This window comes from Stenella coeruleoalba, assembly GCF_951394435.1.
Source record: "Stenella coeruleoalba genome assembly, chromosome: 16".
NCBI classification, from domain to species: Eukaryota; Metazoa; Chordata; class Mammalia; order Artiodactyla; family Delphinidae; genus Stenella; species Stenella coeruleoalba.
The window spans coordinates 32,793,637-32,811,975 of NC_137162.1; the positions used below are offsets into that span (position 1 = coordinate 32,793,637).

The 18,339-nt window shown below is 44.2% G+C and overlaps 3 protein-coding genes across 9 annotated transcripts in view; 2 read left to right on the forward strand and 1 right to left on the reverse strand.

Annotated features, from left to right (window-relative positions):
- PLCE1 (phospholipase C epsilon 1) overlaps positions 1-13,035 on the reverse strand; it is a 317,272-nt gene extending 304,237 nt beyond the window's left edge. For 3 of the 7 annotated variants that reach the window (XR_013824311.1, XM_079900336.1, XM_079900338.1), the window contains exon 1: positions 12,627-13,035. The gene's annotated coding sequence lies outside the window, so the exon portion shown is untranslated. The remainder of the gene's footprint in view (positions 1-12,626) is intronic. The other 4 variants (XM_079900337.1, XM_079900333.1, XM_079900334.1 and 1 more) reach the window with 2 other exon arrangements.
- Positions 8,704-14,640, forward strand: LOC307175456 (uncharacterized protein; the record flags this gene model as incomplete). Its single annotated transcript, XM_079900569.1, has 4 exons — positions 8,704-8,740; positions 10,561-10,679; positions 12,593-13,406; positions 14,229-14,640. 4 exons carry the CDS (start codon positions 8,704-8,706, stop codon positions 14,237-14,239), a joined length of 981 nt encoding a protein of 326 aa, XP_079756695.1. The 3' UTR covers positions 14,240-14,640.
- Positions 14,421-18,339, forward strand: part of LOC307175336 (uncharacterized protein) — a 187,536-nt gene continuing 183,617 nt past the window's right edge. The window contains exon 1 of the mRNA XM_079900345.1: positions 14,421-14,445. The gene's annotated coding sequence lies outside the window, so the exon portion shown is untranslated. The remainder of the gene's footprint in view (positions 14,446-18,339) is intronic.

Consider the following 18,339-nt stretch of genomic DNA (forward strand, 5'->3'; position numbering starts at 1 on the left):
CACCACATCTGAAGCTGCCCCTGTCACTCTTAGGAAAGCACAGGCAGTCTCCAGGAATTCAATCTATGCACACTCAGGAGCAGCAAGCTAATTTTAATATCAGTCTTTGATGACCATGGCCAAAATAAAGTCAACTTAAAAAAAAAAAAACCAAGGAAGTAAAATCTAAATGGATTCTAGATTGATTTCTACCTTATAGAGAGAATTCATTAACACAATGATAATACTCTGCCAGAGCAAGATTGAAAACATGGTTTAATGATGGGAAACTTGTTAACGTGATATAATAAACCAGTAGGTCAAATGTGAAAAAAGGCACACAATCATCTCAAAGATTACCTTTTTGACTTTTGATAAATTCAACTCCCTTTCATTAAAAACAAACAAACAAAAACTATGAATATAAAACTCCTTCCAGGGCTTCCCTGGTGGCGCAGTGGTTGAGAGTCCGCCTGCCGATGCAGGGGACACGGGTTCGTGCCCTGGTCCAGGAAGATCCCACGTGCCGCGGAGCGGCTGAGCCCGTGAGCCATGGCCCCTGAGCCTGCGTGACCGGAGCCTGTGCTCCGCAACGGGAGAGGCCACAACAGTGAGAGGTCCGCGTACCACAAAAAAAAAAAAAAAAAAAAAAAAAAAAAAAAATCCTTCCACAAAGTGATTTAAACAATTTTAAACCAAAAGCCAACATCATACTCACAAGTGGATATGAAAAGCATTTCCAGTAAAATCAGGAATAAATTTGAAAGGTCTATTATCCTCCTCTTAGTTATCAATATTCGAATTTCTGATTTAAAAGAGAAATAATCATTATTTGCAGACGATACAATTCTCTACCTAGAGAGCTCAGGAGAATCAGCTAAAAAATTAAGTTGATTAAATAAAAACCTAAAACATATTTAAAAAATAAGTAAGAAGTATATGATTTACATGAAGACTACTACAAAACTTCACTAAGAGATATAAAAACATTTGAGTAAATTAATAAACATAACAGTATGGAAAGACTACAGTAAACATAATAATTTTTCCTAAATTAATATATATTAATATAATTATATATAATGTATATATTATATATAATAATATATAATAAATCTATATTATATATAACATATTATATATTATAATATATAATAAATATATATATTTATTATAATCCCGATCAGGATATAAATAGATGTTTGAGATTTTGACAAAGTGTTTCAAAATTTAATTTATAAGAATAAGCAAGGGGCTGCCCTGGTGGCGCAGTGGTTGAGAGTCCGCCTGCCGATTCAGGGGACACGGGTTCGTGCCCCGGTCCGGGAAGATCCCACATGCCGCGGAGCGGCTGGGCCCGTGAGCCATGGCCGCTGAGCCTGCGCGTCCGGAGCCTGTGCTCTGCAGCGGGAGGGGCCTCAACAGTGAGAGGCCCGCGTAACCGCAAAAAAAAAAAAAAAAAGAATAAGCAAGGAAAAATAAGGAAAGTTTTAATAATTATAATTAGAGACAGCGTGCTCTGTGTGATACTAATATATGTTATAAGGCTAAAATAACTAAAACAGTGTGGTATTCATTCAAGAATTTACAAATAGATATCTTAGGCCTAAAATTGACTTTAGAATATACAAAATCAGATTAGGAATTGTCTAGGATTATCCAAAAAGTATATTATTTAAGGAAATTATATAAGGAATATAAATATATACATGAGGAAATAAATACATTTTGAAGGAAAATGAAGTATTTAGAAAACAGATTAGGTCTTCAACTCATAATATGTACAAAAAAAAAAACTAACTTCAAATGAAAAGTTCATTGTAACTAAAAGCCTAAAAAGCTAAAAAACACAGTTAATCACAGAAAGTAGATAAAGAATACAAATTTAAAAGCTGTGTAAGTAATCACCAGGGCGGACACAGACCTATCTGGCATGTGGAAATTAAAATTTTCTGTACATTAAGGAACATGATAAACATTTCAAAAATGATATTTCATTAATATTTATATACAGTATCCCATAGTAGGATAAACATAATTCACTTGATTATGATTAACAAAGTCAGGTGAAAAGTTATAAAATGTGAAAGCATGATCTCAATTTGGGAAAAAACAAACAGAAGAAAAAAAACTAGAAAGCCATGAACCAAATATTGGACTTCTTTATTGTGCCTTTCTGTTTCCCAAATTATCCAAAATTAACTTGTATTATTTTAGAATCAGGAAAAAATGCTAGTTGAGAAAAACAGCATCAAATAACAATGATATGTTATAGTCTTAATTCATTAAGAAGTCTCAAATAAAAAAAAGACAAATGGACAAAGAAAGTGATTAAATGATTAACCGGGAGAGCACACTGATGAGATATCAATGTTTTATTGTTTCCAGTAATCAAAGAAATGCACATTCCAACTATGAAGTACCAAGTCCGGTATCTCTTATTGACATACCACTGGAAAGACTACTCTAGCACATCATTAGTTGAAGTGCAAATTGTTGCAATCTTTTTGGAGAGCATTTTGACAGTACATATTTCAAGCCTTTAAAAAAGTTCTTCACTTTTAGTAATTTCAGTTCTAGGACTCTGTGCTAAAGAAAGAATTACAGATCTAGGCAATGGAGAGTTAGAAAAAATTGGGGATCAACAACTAAATGCCCAACAAGAGGGGAATGGGTAAGCCCCTCCACAGTACCACATGACAGAATGAGACCCAAACACTGAAATCAAGGTTTGGAAACCTGTAATGGAGTGGGAACATCTTTTTTTTCTTTTTCTTTTTTCTTTTTTTTTTTGTGGTACGTGGGTCTCTCACTGTTGTGGCCTCTCCCATTGCGGAGCACAGGCTCCGGACGCACAGGCTCAGCGGCCATGGCTCACGGGCCCAGCCGCTCCGCGGCATGTGGGATCCTCCCGGAGCGGGGCACGAACCGGTGTCCCCTGCATCGGCAGGCGGACTCTCAACCACTGCATCACCAGGGAAGCCCTAGAGTGGGAACATCTTAATGATGGAATGTTAGGCAAAGAATGCAGGACTGAAAATTGTGTATTATGTATCTATACTATGGTTTTAATTTTGTTTGAAACAAACAAACCTCCCAGTTCTGCTTCTCCCCAGCCAGGCGGCTTTGGTCAAATCTTTGAGTCCCTGAGACCAATTTCTTCAACTCTAAAAGTGAGAAGGGAGGACTTCCCTGGCGGTCCAGTGGTTAAGACTCCGCGCTTCCCAACTTAAGTGTCCATCGACAGATGAATGGATAGAGAAGATGTGGCACATATATACAATGGAATGTTACTCAGCCATAAAAAGAAACAAAACTGAGTTATGTGCAGTGAGGTGGATGGACCTAGAGTCTGTCACACAGAGTGAAGTAAGTCAGAAAGAGAAAAACAAATACTGTATGCTAACACATATATATGGAATCTAAAAAAAAAAAAATGGTTATGAAGAGCCTCGGGGCAGGACAGGAATAAAGACGCAGACGTAGAGAATGGACTTGAGGACATGGGGAGTGGGAAGGGTAAGGGGAGGGGGAAGGGTAAGCTGGGACGAAGTGAGAGAGTGGCATGGACTTATATATACTACCAAGTGCAAAGTGGATAGCTAGTGGGAAGCAGCCGCATAACACAGGGAGATCAGCTCAGTCCTTTGTGATTACCTAGAGGGGTGGGAGGGAGACACAAGAGGGAAGAGATATGGGGATACATGTATATGTATAGCTGATTCACTTTGTTATAAAGCAGAAACTAACACACCATTGTAAAGCAATTATACCCCAATAAAGATGTTAAAAAAAATAAAAAAGAAAAAACTAAAAAAAAAAAAAAAAAAGATGTTAAAACAAGACTGTGCTTCCACTGCAGGGGGCATGGGTTTGATCCCTGCTCAGAGAACTAAGATCTCACATGCCGCAGGGCGTGGCCAAAGAAAAAAAGAAAACAAAAAAAAACAAGTAAAAGTGAGAGGGGAACATTTGGATCCCTCAATTTTCACTGTTGCATGACACAACATGTAATAAAAAAGTAATAAACAAATCATAAACAGATGCATAACGTCTGTATTAATAATTAAAAGATAGGGCTTCCCTGGTGGCGCAATGGTTGAGAGTCCGCCTGCCGATGCAGGGGACACGGGTTCGTGCCCCGGTCCGGGAAGATCCCACATGCCGTGGAGCGGCCAGGCCTGTGAGCCATGGCCCCTGAGCCTGCGCGTCCGGAGCCTGTGCTCCGCAACGGGAGAGGCCACAGCAGTGAGAGGCCCGTGTACCGCCAAAAACAAAACAAAACAAAACAAAAAAAGATAGAATATTAGTTGTTAAATTTTTGAATTAAAAATTCTTTTTTAATTAATTTTTTATTGAAGTATAGTTGATTTACAATATTGTGTTAGTTTCAGATGTACAACGCAGTTGATTCAATATTGTTACAGATTATACACCATACAAAGTTATTGTAAAATACTGACTATATTCCCTGTGCTGTACATTACATCCCTGTGACTTATTTATCTTATAACTGATAGTTTGTACCTCTTAATCACCTTCACCTATTTCGCTCCAACCCCTACCCATCTCCCGTGTGGTAGCCACTAGTTTGTTCTCTGTATCTGTGAGTCTGTTTCTGTTTTGTTATATTTATTCATCTGTTTTTAGATTTCACATATAAGTGATAACATACAGTATTTGCCTAAAAATTCTTTACTTTTAAACTAATAACTTAAACAAGTGGCATATTTTAGACCTTACTGCTTAGATAGTGATAATTCATTAGAAATAGGCCGCATGGCTAGAAATAAGCATGCTCTCTGATCCTCTGTAACTAATTTGATATGGGCTTGCCCGCCTGAGTCAGGAACACACTTCACCTGTTGTCAGCCATCCCATGACTTGGCACTGGTGAGGCCCTCAGTCAGCAAAGGGTAGTTTAGTCAAAATCCTAGATCTGAGAGATGCCCCAGAAGAACCTGCAAGGCTGTCTGACTGCTGTTGCACTGAGAGAGCAGGAATCATTTTTTGGAGTTCTTTTTACAAATTTATGTAGTTTCTGCACATAGCTCAAGAAGTTCTTGCCATCCCCTCAGATTCAAATAATATTTGAGCATATTTCTTTCACAACTGCCTGGAGCTTTACCAATCCCTCCCACTGTGAATTTTAGGACCCTGCTGGAGGCACGATGAAAGAATCCAGGCTGAGTTAGGGACTAATTAGCCTGCTGAGCAGCAGAAAAGTGAATCTGAGTTTGCTCAGACCACAGCAGTTACCAAAACTGCAGACTGAATGAGGCTCACGCTCTATCCTGTCATCCAAATTCATTCTACCTTTGGGGGGAAAAAGGAATATAATTTCACGCCAAAAGCATTTAACTTCTGTGAATTTTATCCACCTCCCTGAGATTGACAAACCAGACTATCAGAGAATGCTTCAGTTCCTCCAGGCAAACAGATCATAGGTGAAAATATGTTCATCAATGAAATCTGAGTTCGTGTTGTTAATAATAACAAATGAATTGAAACTTTCTTTAGAAATGACAGTAACTTGAACTAACTCCAGTGATATCCAAATTAAACTGTGTTATATGATATTTTAATCCCAGATGTGTCTAGTAAGCACTTGGTCACATGTGTTTTTCCCAATGATTTTTTTTCCATTCTCTAGATTTTCCATAGTCAGTGATATTATATAGTTTAAACCTAAAATAAAGTCATCAAAACAGAGTCTTTCCTTGCTTCTGCCTCTTTCCTAATTCTGAATATAGCAGCATTACTGTTTAATTATTAAAATGTAGCTGTTCCTACAAAGCAATAAAATTCATAAATGCTAACCGCATTTTGTTATAGCTTTGAACTTGTGTGCACGTGTAATCGGCTCTTCTGAAGGAGACGTCCCAGTATTTTTATAAACGGAGCACATTTCACTGGGGCCACCACACAGCAGACCACTCAACGGAGCCAGCAGCAATGCCATCACTATGCAGATAATGGTACTGGCCAGCACTGCTCGACCAATAACCCAGTCAAGCACAGCCACCCGGTTTATGTTTATTTTGTTTTGTTTTCTTAAGCCTTAAGGGTAGAGGGGAAAGGATGCAAGAGTATTAAGTCTGCCTTATAGACTCAACGTCGTGAAGAAGAAGCAAGGAGGAGACTGGGGTTCCACTCTGTCCCTCTCGTCCCAGGCCCCACAGATGGCAGGCAGGGGAGGAAAGAACAAATGTCCTGCAGCTCCTGAGAGCAGAGGGGACCCTCTTCCTTGCAGAGGCAGAGAGACATCAGAGACCTTGGGGAGGTGCGGCTGTGCACCCATGAGAAGCAGCCTTGTGTCACTGCACCTGAAGTCACCTGTGGTCAGGGACAATGGACATTTCAGTGGCAACCAGGCAGAGAGAGGAGTAACGGAGTAAGATCCCCAGCTGCACCGGGGGAGAGCACCACGGGAGAGCAGAACCCCGTGAAGAGATGATGCTAGATTCTCCTTCCGCCATTCCACTGGGAGACTCAGCCAGAATAAAAATGAGCCTAAGAGCCAGGATTTGTTGAATCCTAATTGTATATCAGGCGCTGTTCTAGGCCCTTTACACGAACGATCTCATTTATTAGGTGCTACCATTACACCTCCCATTTAGTGAATGAGGACCCATTTAGTTTAGGCCTCAGCAGGACAAGTATTTTGCACGAGGTCACACAGATTGCATATAAACAGTGGAGCCAGGTAAACAAATCCAAGCAACCAGGCTCCAGATCCCCAACTTGTAAAAGGCAATTAGAGAAAATACAGCGAGTTCTATTTCCTGCACATCCAAGTCTTTGGGTGAAAGGTCATACACAGTGTGCCTTAACTTGGGGTCTAGGTTTTCTCAAACTTCTCTCTGTCTCTCTAGCAACAGAAGTGCCCTTTCATGCCAAAACTAAGGCAGGACCTCACTGTATAAATAAAATGAGTAAGAGCGGGCTGCTCATCAGAAGCGGGTTGAAGGGCTGAGATCTTCATCTGCCTGCATCTCCCTCACCTGACAGAGGCCCCGACACCCCGGGAGCACAGCTGGAAAATCAGTATCACTCTGAATTGTGAGCTTGAGAGACAAAAGCAGCACAGCTAGAAAGCCAACAACAGCCAGCTAAACCAAAGGAAAAGGAAGAAATAACCACCAGCCACCCTCCCAGCAGTCACAGAGGTACCTCACCATCCGGGCCCCGACACAAATCATCTCAAGTTTGAGCATTTGAAGGGCCAGAAGGAGGTGGAATTCAGGGCTGGAGCAGAGAGTCAGGAATGAGGCAAATCCAATAAACAGGCAGAGGTGGGAAGCGGAGCCAACAGGGCGCCGGGGCCAGCGGTCTGTGGTGAGTGAGCAGGGCTGCTGTAGGCACAGAGGTGGGAACCCGAGAGGGAGGCCAGCACAGGAACTGCTCCCAGAACCAGCGTCCTCCAGCTTCAAGCTGTCCACACATATTATATGAGATAGAAATGGCAAAAGCTTACCAAGTACTTTGATACACATGTTTCTTTTTTCTTTTCTTTCTTTCTTTTTTTTTTTTTTTTTGGTGTATGGGGACTACATCACCCTCCTTCTTGCCTATTCAAAAACTGCTTTTTCCTTCTTTACAGTAACATACCACTCAGTGGCCAGTACTGTCAGCCTTAGCAGACAGAAATGCCTGCTTTGGGGAGTCATGTGGGTAACAATTAAGAGTCCCAGACTATGTGGATTCACATCCCAGCTCTAACCCGTACTAGCTGTGTAACCTTGGGCAAGTTACCTAACTTCTCAGTGCCTGAGTTTCGTCTTCTGTGATACGCAGATAATAAAAGTAAGAGAATTGCTGTGAGGATGACAGGTTAATACACACAAAGTAGTTAGAACTGTACCTAGCAAAGTTCAAACTAAATGCTAGCTATTACTGTTCTCTCATTTTGACAGCTTTCATTTCCCTCCTTACCACTTTCTGTTTTCTCTTCCATACTCTATTAGTTCCCTATTGCTGCTGTGACAAATTGCCACAAATGTAGTGGCTTAAACAATACACATTTGTTATCTTACAGTTCTGGAGGCCAGAAGTCTAAAATGGGTTGGCAGGGCTGACTTCCTTCCGGAGGCTCTAGGGAAGAATCTGTTTTCTTGCCTTTTCCAGCTCCTAGAGGCAGCCTGCATTCCTTGGCTCCTGACCCCTTCCTTACATTACCCCTACCTCCTGCTAGGGACTCTGATCCTCTTGTCTCCCTCTCATAAGGACCCCCTTGATTACACTGAGCCCACCCAGGTAATCCAGGATAACCCCTCATCTCAAAATCTTTCATTTAATCACATCTGTGAAGTTCCTTTTGACGTGTTAAGTAACATATTTACAGGTTCCAGGGATTAAAACTTAGACAACTTTGGGGGACCACTGGCATTATTCAACCTACCACACGTCTTTCCAAAGCCTAAAGTTGCATACTGGCAAGACTTAGGTAGGTCCAGAGGGAAAAGACAATATTAGTAACTAACGTTTTGAGCACTGACTATGTGCCTGGCACTATGCAAAGTGCTTTAGTGCATTATCTTACTTGGGCCTCAGAGCAACCCCGTAAAATTACTACCTTACAGAAAGGTTAACTTCTTGTCTAAGGTTGTACAACTAGTAGATGGCAAAGCTTATGTAAAACTAGGTAAATTTGACTCTAGAGCCCTTGTACTTGACCAAGAGTGCCTTGTCCCTACACCTTAAGCTATTATAACTGGAGTCACCATGACCACTAGGGGCCTTGGAGACTATGCCATGAGAGGTACACATGCTCAGGGGACACAGGCACATAGGGGTCCTGCAGAGTCCATGCTGTAAGGTCCACACAGATGGTGGAGCCTTCAGAACATCTTCTTACACTCAAAGGAGAAAGCCTGGGGTTACTAAAGAGTTTCTTCAAATGCAGATTTGGACCAAAAAGCCAAGAAGGGACCAGTTGGAGAGAGAAAGTGAGAAGTCCATTCCTGACCCCAGACCAGCCCTGCAGTTCTAATCAACCTCCCAGAAGAAGAGAGAACCTCACAGTCTTCCCTGGAGAGACTTCCAACTCAGAAGACCCAGATCCAGATTGATCCAGATCCTCTGAAACCCTACCAGGAAGTTTCAGAACCCCAGCTACTAACCAATTTAGCTATAGTCCTATCTGAAACTTTCCAATGAGGCAAGTTAAAGCTATTTGGATTCACTCAGCAGAAAAAGAGCCAGTCATTTGTTTTGGGTGATGAGCCCAGAGGTTGTTTCAGGAAAGCACAATGGTCAAGGGAACGGAGTCTGGAGTCGGCCTGCTCTGACTGAATCCCGGCCCTGGCACTTTCTTGCTCTGATTTCAAGCAAGTTACATGACCTTTTAGTTTCTCAGTTTTCCCATCCTCAAAAGGGGCATAGTAAGGGAGATCCATATGTCCTTATCCAAAATCAGAAGGTTTCTGGCTTTCGTAATGGTAAAACAGTACATGTGCCATATATTAAATAATGCTATAGGTGGGATCTGCAGCAAACATGTCCAATTGTTTCTGAAATTAAAATGTATAAATGTTCTTACCAGGTGAGAAAAATAAAGACCATAATAACCTCATGACCAAATTTTGTAGCCAAACTTATGAAAACCACAGTTTTGAGAGTTGTTGGTTTTTTTTCTTTGTTTGTTTGTTTTAACTTTGGAATTGCAGGTAAGGGATAACAGGTCTCTGGCATTTACCACCTAATGTTGTTAGGATTAAATGAAGTAACAGATGTAAAGTGCTTAGAACGTTGCCTGGCACGTAGTAAGCACTATATAAGTGTTAGCAACAACAACTACTATTATTATTCTCATCTAAATAGACTTGGTAGGGGACTATGAACAGGAAATTGTTAATTTATGACTAAATTTGATTTGTAAATTAGTACACTGGAGAGTAATAGTCATTAATCCTTTAGAACAATATCCTAGGGCAGATTTCTGAGATGATGGAAATGTTATATATCTCCCTTGTCCAGTACGGTAGCAACTAGCAACATGTAACAATCACTTGAAATGGGACTAATTTCATTTAATTCTAACTAACTTAAATTTAAATGCACATAGCCCTATGTGGCTTGTGGCTACCCTACTGGACAGAGGGCCGAGTTCCAATCTGGCTCATGAAAACCTATTTAAGCCACAACACAGATGAATTACAGCATTAATAAAAACAAGCCTGAGTTCTATACCATGGGAGCAGAGAAGACCCCATGATGCTGAAGAGAGTTTTCTCTTCCTTTCTAGGCCCCATAGTTGGCCCATGGCAAAGTGCATCTTTGATATATTCTTCTTCTTTCTCTACTCCCCAGTTCCCCATCTCCAACTCTCCTCTTGGGGACCCCCACATAATTGGGCCACATGCTTCCCTAATCCCCCCCCATCAATACCTCCCAGCCCTTCTACAGCAGTATCATGCTCCCCAGCCACCTGCCTTCCCTCTCCCAACCAAATTCCCACTTGCTCAATGCCAAGATCTCAACCAAGTATCCAGAGGAAAGTAACTTGATCAAACAAATCCACACTCTAAGCAGTTACTGCTTTTTCTCATGTTTTCCCTACTACTCCTTCTGAATCCGAAGCTCTAAATTGCTGTGCTCCCCTGGACCCCTTCTCCCCACAAGCAGAGGGAGCCCAGGCAGAGAAAGAAGGAGTCCAGACCGAAGCAGTTGTTGTCCTCTACAGGCCGATTGCCAGCCAGGTGTGTGGAAGGCAGGCACTGCCAACACACGTGCACAGCAGCCTCGCTCCCTGCAAATATCTCCTCTTGCCCAGGCAGGGCAAGCATTCCCTGCTCTCTGCTTTAGAAAACAGCAAGCACAATTCTTTTCAATTTTCCTTTATTCATTTAAAAATTTGTAGGTAACAAATTGCACATCAAATGAATTGTTTAAAATACACGACAAAAGCCCAGGGAAGACTGTGATTAAGAACAGTTGCAAATACAAAAAGAAAACCAACCACCTTCATCGGAATCTAGCTTCACCACAATGCACTGGAGCATGGAAATTTTAATGACACAGGTCAACCTTGGAGTACATCCAAGGAGCTTATGTTACTATAAGGACTGGAAGACTGTCCCTCCAGCTCTTACTTGATCCCCAGGCTTGGACCAAAGATGATTATTATGCATGGCTCCTAGGTATAAGGAAAATTTTCCCTGTGGGGCTGTAAATGGAGGACAATTTGAATGGTAAACATTATGTTCTTCTCTGAATCCTTTTGGTTATATTATCTCCTTTTCCAAAGTAGAGATTTGTATTGAAGAAACAAAGTCGTAACACTATTTCTAGAGGGCCTTCTAGGCGCAAGCTCTGTGCCAAGAAAGCCACAGTTAATTCCTTCAGTAGGGAAAATGAAACATCTACATAAATAACTCTCAAAGAACGCTGAGAGAAGAAAGGCTAGGGAGGTATTCAATAAAATGCTGCAGGCATCAGAGCTGGAGAATGTCAACTATTTGGGGCTGGGGTATCAGGGAAGGTCTCACAGCAGCAACAAAGACTTAGCTTGAAGGATGGTTAGGATTTAGAGTGGTAAAATGGAGCAGGAAGGGCACTCAGGAAGAGCAAAGGATGTTCTAGAAGACAGCATCATCAGGCATCCTTCAGCAACTATCCACGAAGACATGGCTACATACAGCATCCAGAGATAGTCCGCCACCCCTTCACCCCCAATGCCAACTGGCCCTGTAAGGGCATCTACAGGGTCACCTGCATCCACCTCCCAAGACAGGCTCTCAAAAATTCTTCCTGGTGGGGTGCAGCACTCTTGGCCTCGGCTGCATCCATTCTGCGGCAGTGGCTCCACCCTATCCCTACCAGGGCTTCCTACCAGAAACACAAGGAAATTCACTAATCCTGCAGAGATCTAAATGACCTACTGGCAAATTTTGCATGATGAAACTAAAATTAAGAACCATGTGGAAATAAAACTTTTCCATCAAGTGAATCCTACTTGACATCTATTGAGGGAGCTCCCTCTTTAAAATGAGGCTGCTAAAAATCTTTGAATGATGGATCTTTCTTACACTGAATAATTAGTTGAGTCAGCTGAACCAAGTGTTCTCATGGCTTAAATACCAGGCAAGATGTGCGGGGGGAACCGTAAATTTACACCGTGCATTTAACATTAGACACAAGAAAGACTTTTCCTTCTAGGTTATTCATTATCACAGCATTAGAGGACTTTAAGAAAAAAGACGTAGCCATTCTAGTTACCAGTGAAAGTGAGACCAGGTCCAATATTATATTTTCTAGGACCTGATGTAGCTAATCGCTCCAGGAACAATCTCTTGAGCACTTTCCGTGAAATACTGGCGGCTAGGGGGCCGCCTCAGCAAGAGCTTATACTTTTACTTCTTTGTACTGCACACACAAAATGCAGTGGAGACCCGAGGCAAACATTTGAAGGGGCGAAGGAAGCACTTAACAGGGTATCCTCCAGCCCATGTGAGGGCTGGCCCGCGCCCGCTTGAGAGTCGCCTGCCTCAGTTCTCCCCTGGGGAGGGGCGTAGCTACCTGTACTCCCGCCAGGTACGCGGAGTGAGGCTGCTGCTCCTGGCCGGATCTACTGGATTCAGAGATTAAAAGCCCATCTCTCCCCTTCTCCAAGCCTGAGGAACCGAGCCACAGAAACACCTCCTCACCTTTCCTCTTCTGGCCGGTCGCGCCGGAGTCCCCAAGTGCAGCGTCCCTCTGGGACGCGCCTGTCGCTGGCGGCGTCGGGTGTCCTCGCTACCGTGTGTCAGCGGCGGAGCGGACGACAGGAGCGCGCAGAGCCGGGCAAGTGCCCGGGAGGCAGAGCCCGGGGCGCGCCGCCCGCCTCCGCCGCCGCCGCCGCGCCCACCCGGTCCCGCGTCGTCGTGTGCGCCCCCGCCCGGCGCCGCTCCTTCGCTCCGCGCCCGCAGAGCTCTGCAAGCTGCCCGGACGGCGACGCGGGCGGCAGCGGAGCCCCCGCCCTGGGCTGGGCTTTCCCAGAACTCGCCCGCCCGGGGTGAGAGGCCGCGAGCGCCACCGCGGGCCGCCGGGCGGCCGGGGGCGCGGCCTGAGCTGGCCCCGCCCCCGGGCGCGGGCCGCGCTGAGAAGGCAGGCGCGAGGGGCGGACCCGCCGCCACCCACGCCCCGGCCGCCACCCACGCCCCGGCCGCCACCCACGCCCCGGCCGCCGGCTTCGCGAACCCAGCCCGGCCCCGGCCTCGGCCCCGACTTCAGCCTCGGCCCCCGGGGGCTGCCCAACGCCCGGGGAGCCGCAGCGGGAGCTGGCGAGAGCGCAGCGGGGTTGCCCGGCTCCGACTGGAGGTGGGGAACTCGGTCCACCTCAGGCCGCGGGAATTTAGTCTCACACTTTCCGCCAGGGACCGTCCGTGCTCGACACACACGGAAACCGAGGCTCTTGGAGGTTAAATTACTTGACCAAGGTTACTCTGGTAAGGGCAGCACCAAGTCACCAATCTGTTCGGTCATTCATCATTCAGATAGTTACTGTTGTGTGTGGCGCCGTGCAGTGCCAGGCTCAGGAGATACCCCTTTGACTGCTAATAGTGACCGTCCAAATAGTGACATCCAGGTCTGTGGACTCCAAATCTAGTGGCTTTCGCTGCTGAAGCAAACAAGAGCTGTTCAGCGCTGCCGGAAACTGCAGACTCCGCACGGAGCCTTACGTAGCCGTCGAGGTGGTTTTTGTACCCAACTGGCAGTCAGGAGAGCCAGGCACCTGAGGAAAATCGAAATATCATCCCCCTCCCTTTTCCCTAAACCCCCCTCCCTCTTTACCTATTTTAATGGACTAACTTGTTGCATAGGTTTCACCCTTCCTCTTGTATTCAATCAGGACCAATTCCGGGGGCCCCTAGCCCTCCCGTCTCTCCACTCTTTGGAGCGAAGCATCCCTCACAACACAGCCATATTATTCTTCCTCTTCTACAGCTTTAATCTGTGCAGAAACCTTCACTGGCTCCCTGCTACCTTCCAGACTAACTCCCCACGACTGTAGGAACCCAACATGGCCTGGTTATTAGGGACCACCCAACAGGATGCTTCTCCCACTCTGAGCCTCTACCTGGACCATGACAACCACCTCCCACACCCTTTTCTCCTGCTCAAGTATGACCCTTTCTTTCAGGTCACTGTTAAAAGTGGCCTCCCCTCCTTTGAGCCTCAAGGCGCAGGAGGGACACCAAAGAATTCTGCCTGTAAGAAAAATACGCCAGCCTGGTCCTTAAACTGTTTTGCTGTTTTCTCACCACTAGGATTTTCCTGAAAATCAACGTTACCTCCTTCCTTGAGAGCCGGTTTTAGAAAGCTGTCTGCAGAAGCCTCTGAGGAGACTCTTTGTTCATGAAAAGCTTGAGACCTTAGCCCTAGAGGACTAGGGAGTAGTCATTTACTCTGACCCATTGCTCGCACGGTCCTGGACAGGTGAATGGAGGAGCCAGGAAAAAGGAAGCATTACTGACACTAAACAAGGTAGGCTATTTATTGAATATACAGTTGTGTATTATGGTCTTATAATGCATTTAATGAATTAGTAATATCAAACATCATTAATCTCCTGGAGCCCTCAAAGTCTTGTTTTGTGTTGTTAATTAGGCACATGGAAATTAGGCTTGCAAACTGGTGGATGCACAAGCAGTTAACATTGAATCCTCCAAATGAGTCACTGCACCATTAGTAACCAAGGAAGGTCTAGGTCCGTTAGGCAGGAAAGTTATCTGAGTGTGATAATCAGTATCACCTATCCCTGGAATAGGGAGCCGTCCCCAATTTTTTGCAAAGAGAGCAGATCCAGATCAATGTCCTTTGCTTGCCCCCCTCAATCCCTCTCTAAATGAGACTGGAGGGAGCCATGTCCCTGAGGCTGCCTCACCGCATTGGAATGTCTGAGCTAACAGTGCTTCCAGAGGGTTCATTGCTCCTCTGAACAGCACTGCCCAGACTTTCTGGAGATTTTAATTCACTCCCCAACCTCGCCAACAGTTGCACACAAGGTGCCTTTTTTACACCCTGCTCTCTGTTCAGTGAAACACAGAGACCATCTCAGGGGAACAATGGCTCCATTCAAGACTTTTTCAAAAGTACAGCGTACAACCTCCACACTGTGGGTTGCTGCCAGCTATTATCTGAAAGAAGAAAGACGGTCAGATAAAGTGCTTGTGAATTGGGGGAGCACTGGACAGTTTCCATGGAAAATTCAGCTTCAGTAAACTAAGTTATGCATATTTGTGTACAAGACCATTTTGCATAGTCAAAAACAAAAACAAAAACAAAAGTCCCAAGAAATAATGCTGTGGAAACTATTTAAATGTAGTGCATCTTTGTTTGACATTTCAGAAGAAGGCACACATCTCTTTTGAACTTGTTACATAATGGTCTCCATTTGATGGAAATTGATTTAAGTTGTAAACATTGGGACTAGGGAACTTAAGTCGTAAAATCATTTTAAGAAATGGAATCACGTCCCTACTTTCTTCCTCTCACATCCTGTAATTTTTGTGATTGGTGGGGGGTGTCTCTGACTTCATGGTTATTGCTGCCAGTGGGAGGCCCCACACCCCCTACTGCACATACTGCAGAAAGAAAGATTGGCCCTTTGCCACACTCAACAAGCCAGCCATCAGTTAACCCATTTATAAACAAACCTTAAGGTTGGGAACTGAGTAGTCAGCACAGGCACCATTGACAAATTTATTGATCTTTGTTCAACGGGAGCTAGTTGCTAAGCAGAGGAATTTGCCAGCAGACTTCTGGGTAGCCTTGGAAGCCAAGGAAGAGCTGAAGGAACAAGGCAGCCCTGAGTTTAGGAGTTGCCATTTCCTCTCATTTGAAGTCAGTGTATCAGATTATACAGGGTTTACCAGCTGTGTTCACATAGGCTAGTGAGTTCAGATAGTGGGGACAGAGCCCAGAGTTATCTCATATGTGAGGGTAGAAGTACTAAGGCAGTTCGAGGTTGGTGAAAAATACCAGTGTTAACTGTTAGAGCAGCAGGTAGCTCTACTTCTGTTGGCTGGTAGGAATGTGGGTGAAGGAGATCTGTCTCTCAACACAGCTGGTATTAGGGGCACAGACTGATGTGGGTCCACTTGAGTTGATAGCCTCAATCCATCTCCCAGGTGTGAGCCCCTGAGCAAGTTACTTACCTCTCCGTGCCTCGTCTTCCTCATCTGTAAACTATATCTGCCCTTCATGGTGGTTGTGAGCAGTGAGTTAGTCTATGTGAAGCACTTAGATTAAAGAAATACAACTCAGAACTCTATTTTCATTTATATTTACAGTATTTAAAAACTGTGACCTCCTTTGAATATTGCAAATATCTTGTTAGTGTTTTGACAGAAAGTCCATCCATCTTTTTCCCTTGAAACATTCTGGAATCTCACTGTAATATCTGGTTCAGTTGCTATCAGCAAAAGGCAGGTGTAGCTCAAATCATCTCAAGGAACCATAACTAAAAATTATAAAAGCACAATTAAAAAAGTTTTAACTGTACTAGAATTCCAAAGCATAGACATTGGAGCTTGAGACTTCTCTAGACGTAGGTTTTAAAGTTTCATGTTGTTCTAAGTGGCCAAAATGTTGAAGAGGAAAAGAACTCTGGTATGGTCATGGAACTCAAAGGAAAATAATATTCGCTTGAAAAACGTCATGTTTTCTTCAAGCTTTGCTGGAGCTAGTCTGCTAGGAAAATGGCCGTGGCTCCTGGGTGATCCCAAGTGCTGTGAATTGTCCATAGATTGGACTGGTCACCAGTGGAGGGTGGATGACATGAAGGCAGGTTTGCATAGGCTGATTTGTTCACTGATTCTTTAACTGTTGGTGCTGATTAGCTCTACAAGCCCCGAACAAGCTCATTCTTTGGTTTCTCTGCCACTTCTCCTTCGCTAATGTTAGCATGTTACTATCTGCTAGCTTTCCCAGATCCTTTTATTAACAATTATCATCCTCAACCACTCCTTATGCCAGAAAATGATAACAGCAGCTGCAATTGAGTGCTTACCATTGTGCTGTTCTTTTATGCAAAAAATATGTATTGAGCACCTACTATGTGCCAAGCATTGTTCTAGGTACCAGAAATACAGCAGTGAACACAACATTCAACAAAGTCCCTGCCTTCATGGTGCTTATATTCTGGTAGGCATAGATAGACAATGAGCTATGTAAAAGTAAAGCATATAGTATAGTAGAAGGTGATAAATGCTCGAGAAAAGTAAAGCAAGAAAGGAAGACAGGGAGTGCTGCAGGGCTTGGGGATGATCGCAATTTTAAATACAATGTCCCAGGTAGGACTTCATTGAGAGGTAACAATGGAGTAAAGGCTATAAGAGGTGAGGGAGGGTGGAAGACACTGCTTATTTCCCTCCAATATCCATTCTCCATTGTTTCTTTTACCTATAAAACAATTCCCACCTACCCTGTTTTGTCTGGGCCCATGATTGCCCACTACTTTCCCAACCTCCCTTGCATCCAGGCTAAGTTCATGGCTAAGTTTCATCCAATGACATATGAACAGAAAGTCAGCAGGCAACATCCAGTAATGTCCTTAGAGCTGAAGCTGCTTGCCTCTGATTTCTTTTCTCCCTTCCCATTATTTGAGAATTGGCAAGGTCTGAGGCAACTGTCTTGGCCCAGAGATGGAAGCCCTATGCAGAGAAAGCAGAGATACCACAGCAGCTTGGACCACTCACTTTGGGACTGTTATGTGAAGTCAAGGGAGGCTTTTTTTCAGATGGGAGAAATAATAGCATGTTCCTGTGTTGAAAGGATTGACCCATGAGAGAGAGAAAAATGGGTGATACAGAAGAAAGAGGCAAGTATTTCTGTAAAAATGTCGTTGAGTGAGTGAGAGGGGATGGGGTCTAGTGCGCAAGTCAATGGGCTGGGCTTGGACAGGAGCACAGTTCATTTACAGAAACAGGAGACGAGACAGATTATATTTTCCAAAAGTGGCCACGGCAATATTTCCAGGCCCACATACTTTTCCAGAACTTTGCCACTGATAACAGGTGGAGTCCAATTCCCCTTCTTGTGAGTATGGGGCAGCCCCAGTGGCTCACCCACTTCTTATCCAATAGAAAGTGGTAGAAGTGATGCTACCTGGCTACAGTGGCTATGTCACAAAAGTTGAGACAGCTTCCGGAACTCTGATACTAGGAATGCAGATGCCATGTTGTGAGGAAGCTCAGGCCACATGAAAGGGTTATGTGTAATGTTCCAGCTGATGATTGCAGCTTAGGATCCCAACTGACAGCCTGCATCAACCCTGGACATGGGAGTGAGCGTGTCTTCAGGGGGTTCTAAGCCCCAGCCTTCAAGGCATCCCAGTGATGGCAAGCAGAACAGACAAAAGCTATTCCTGGGAAGCCT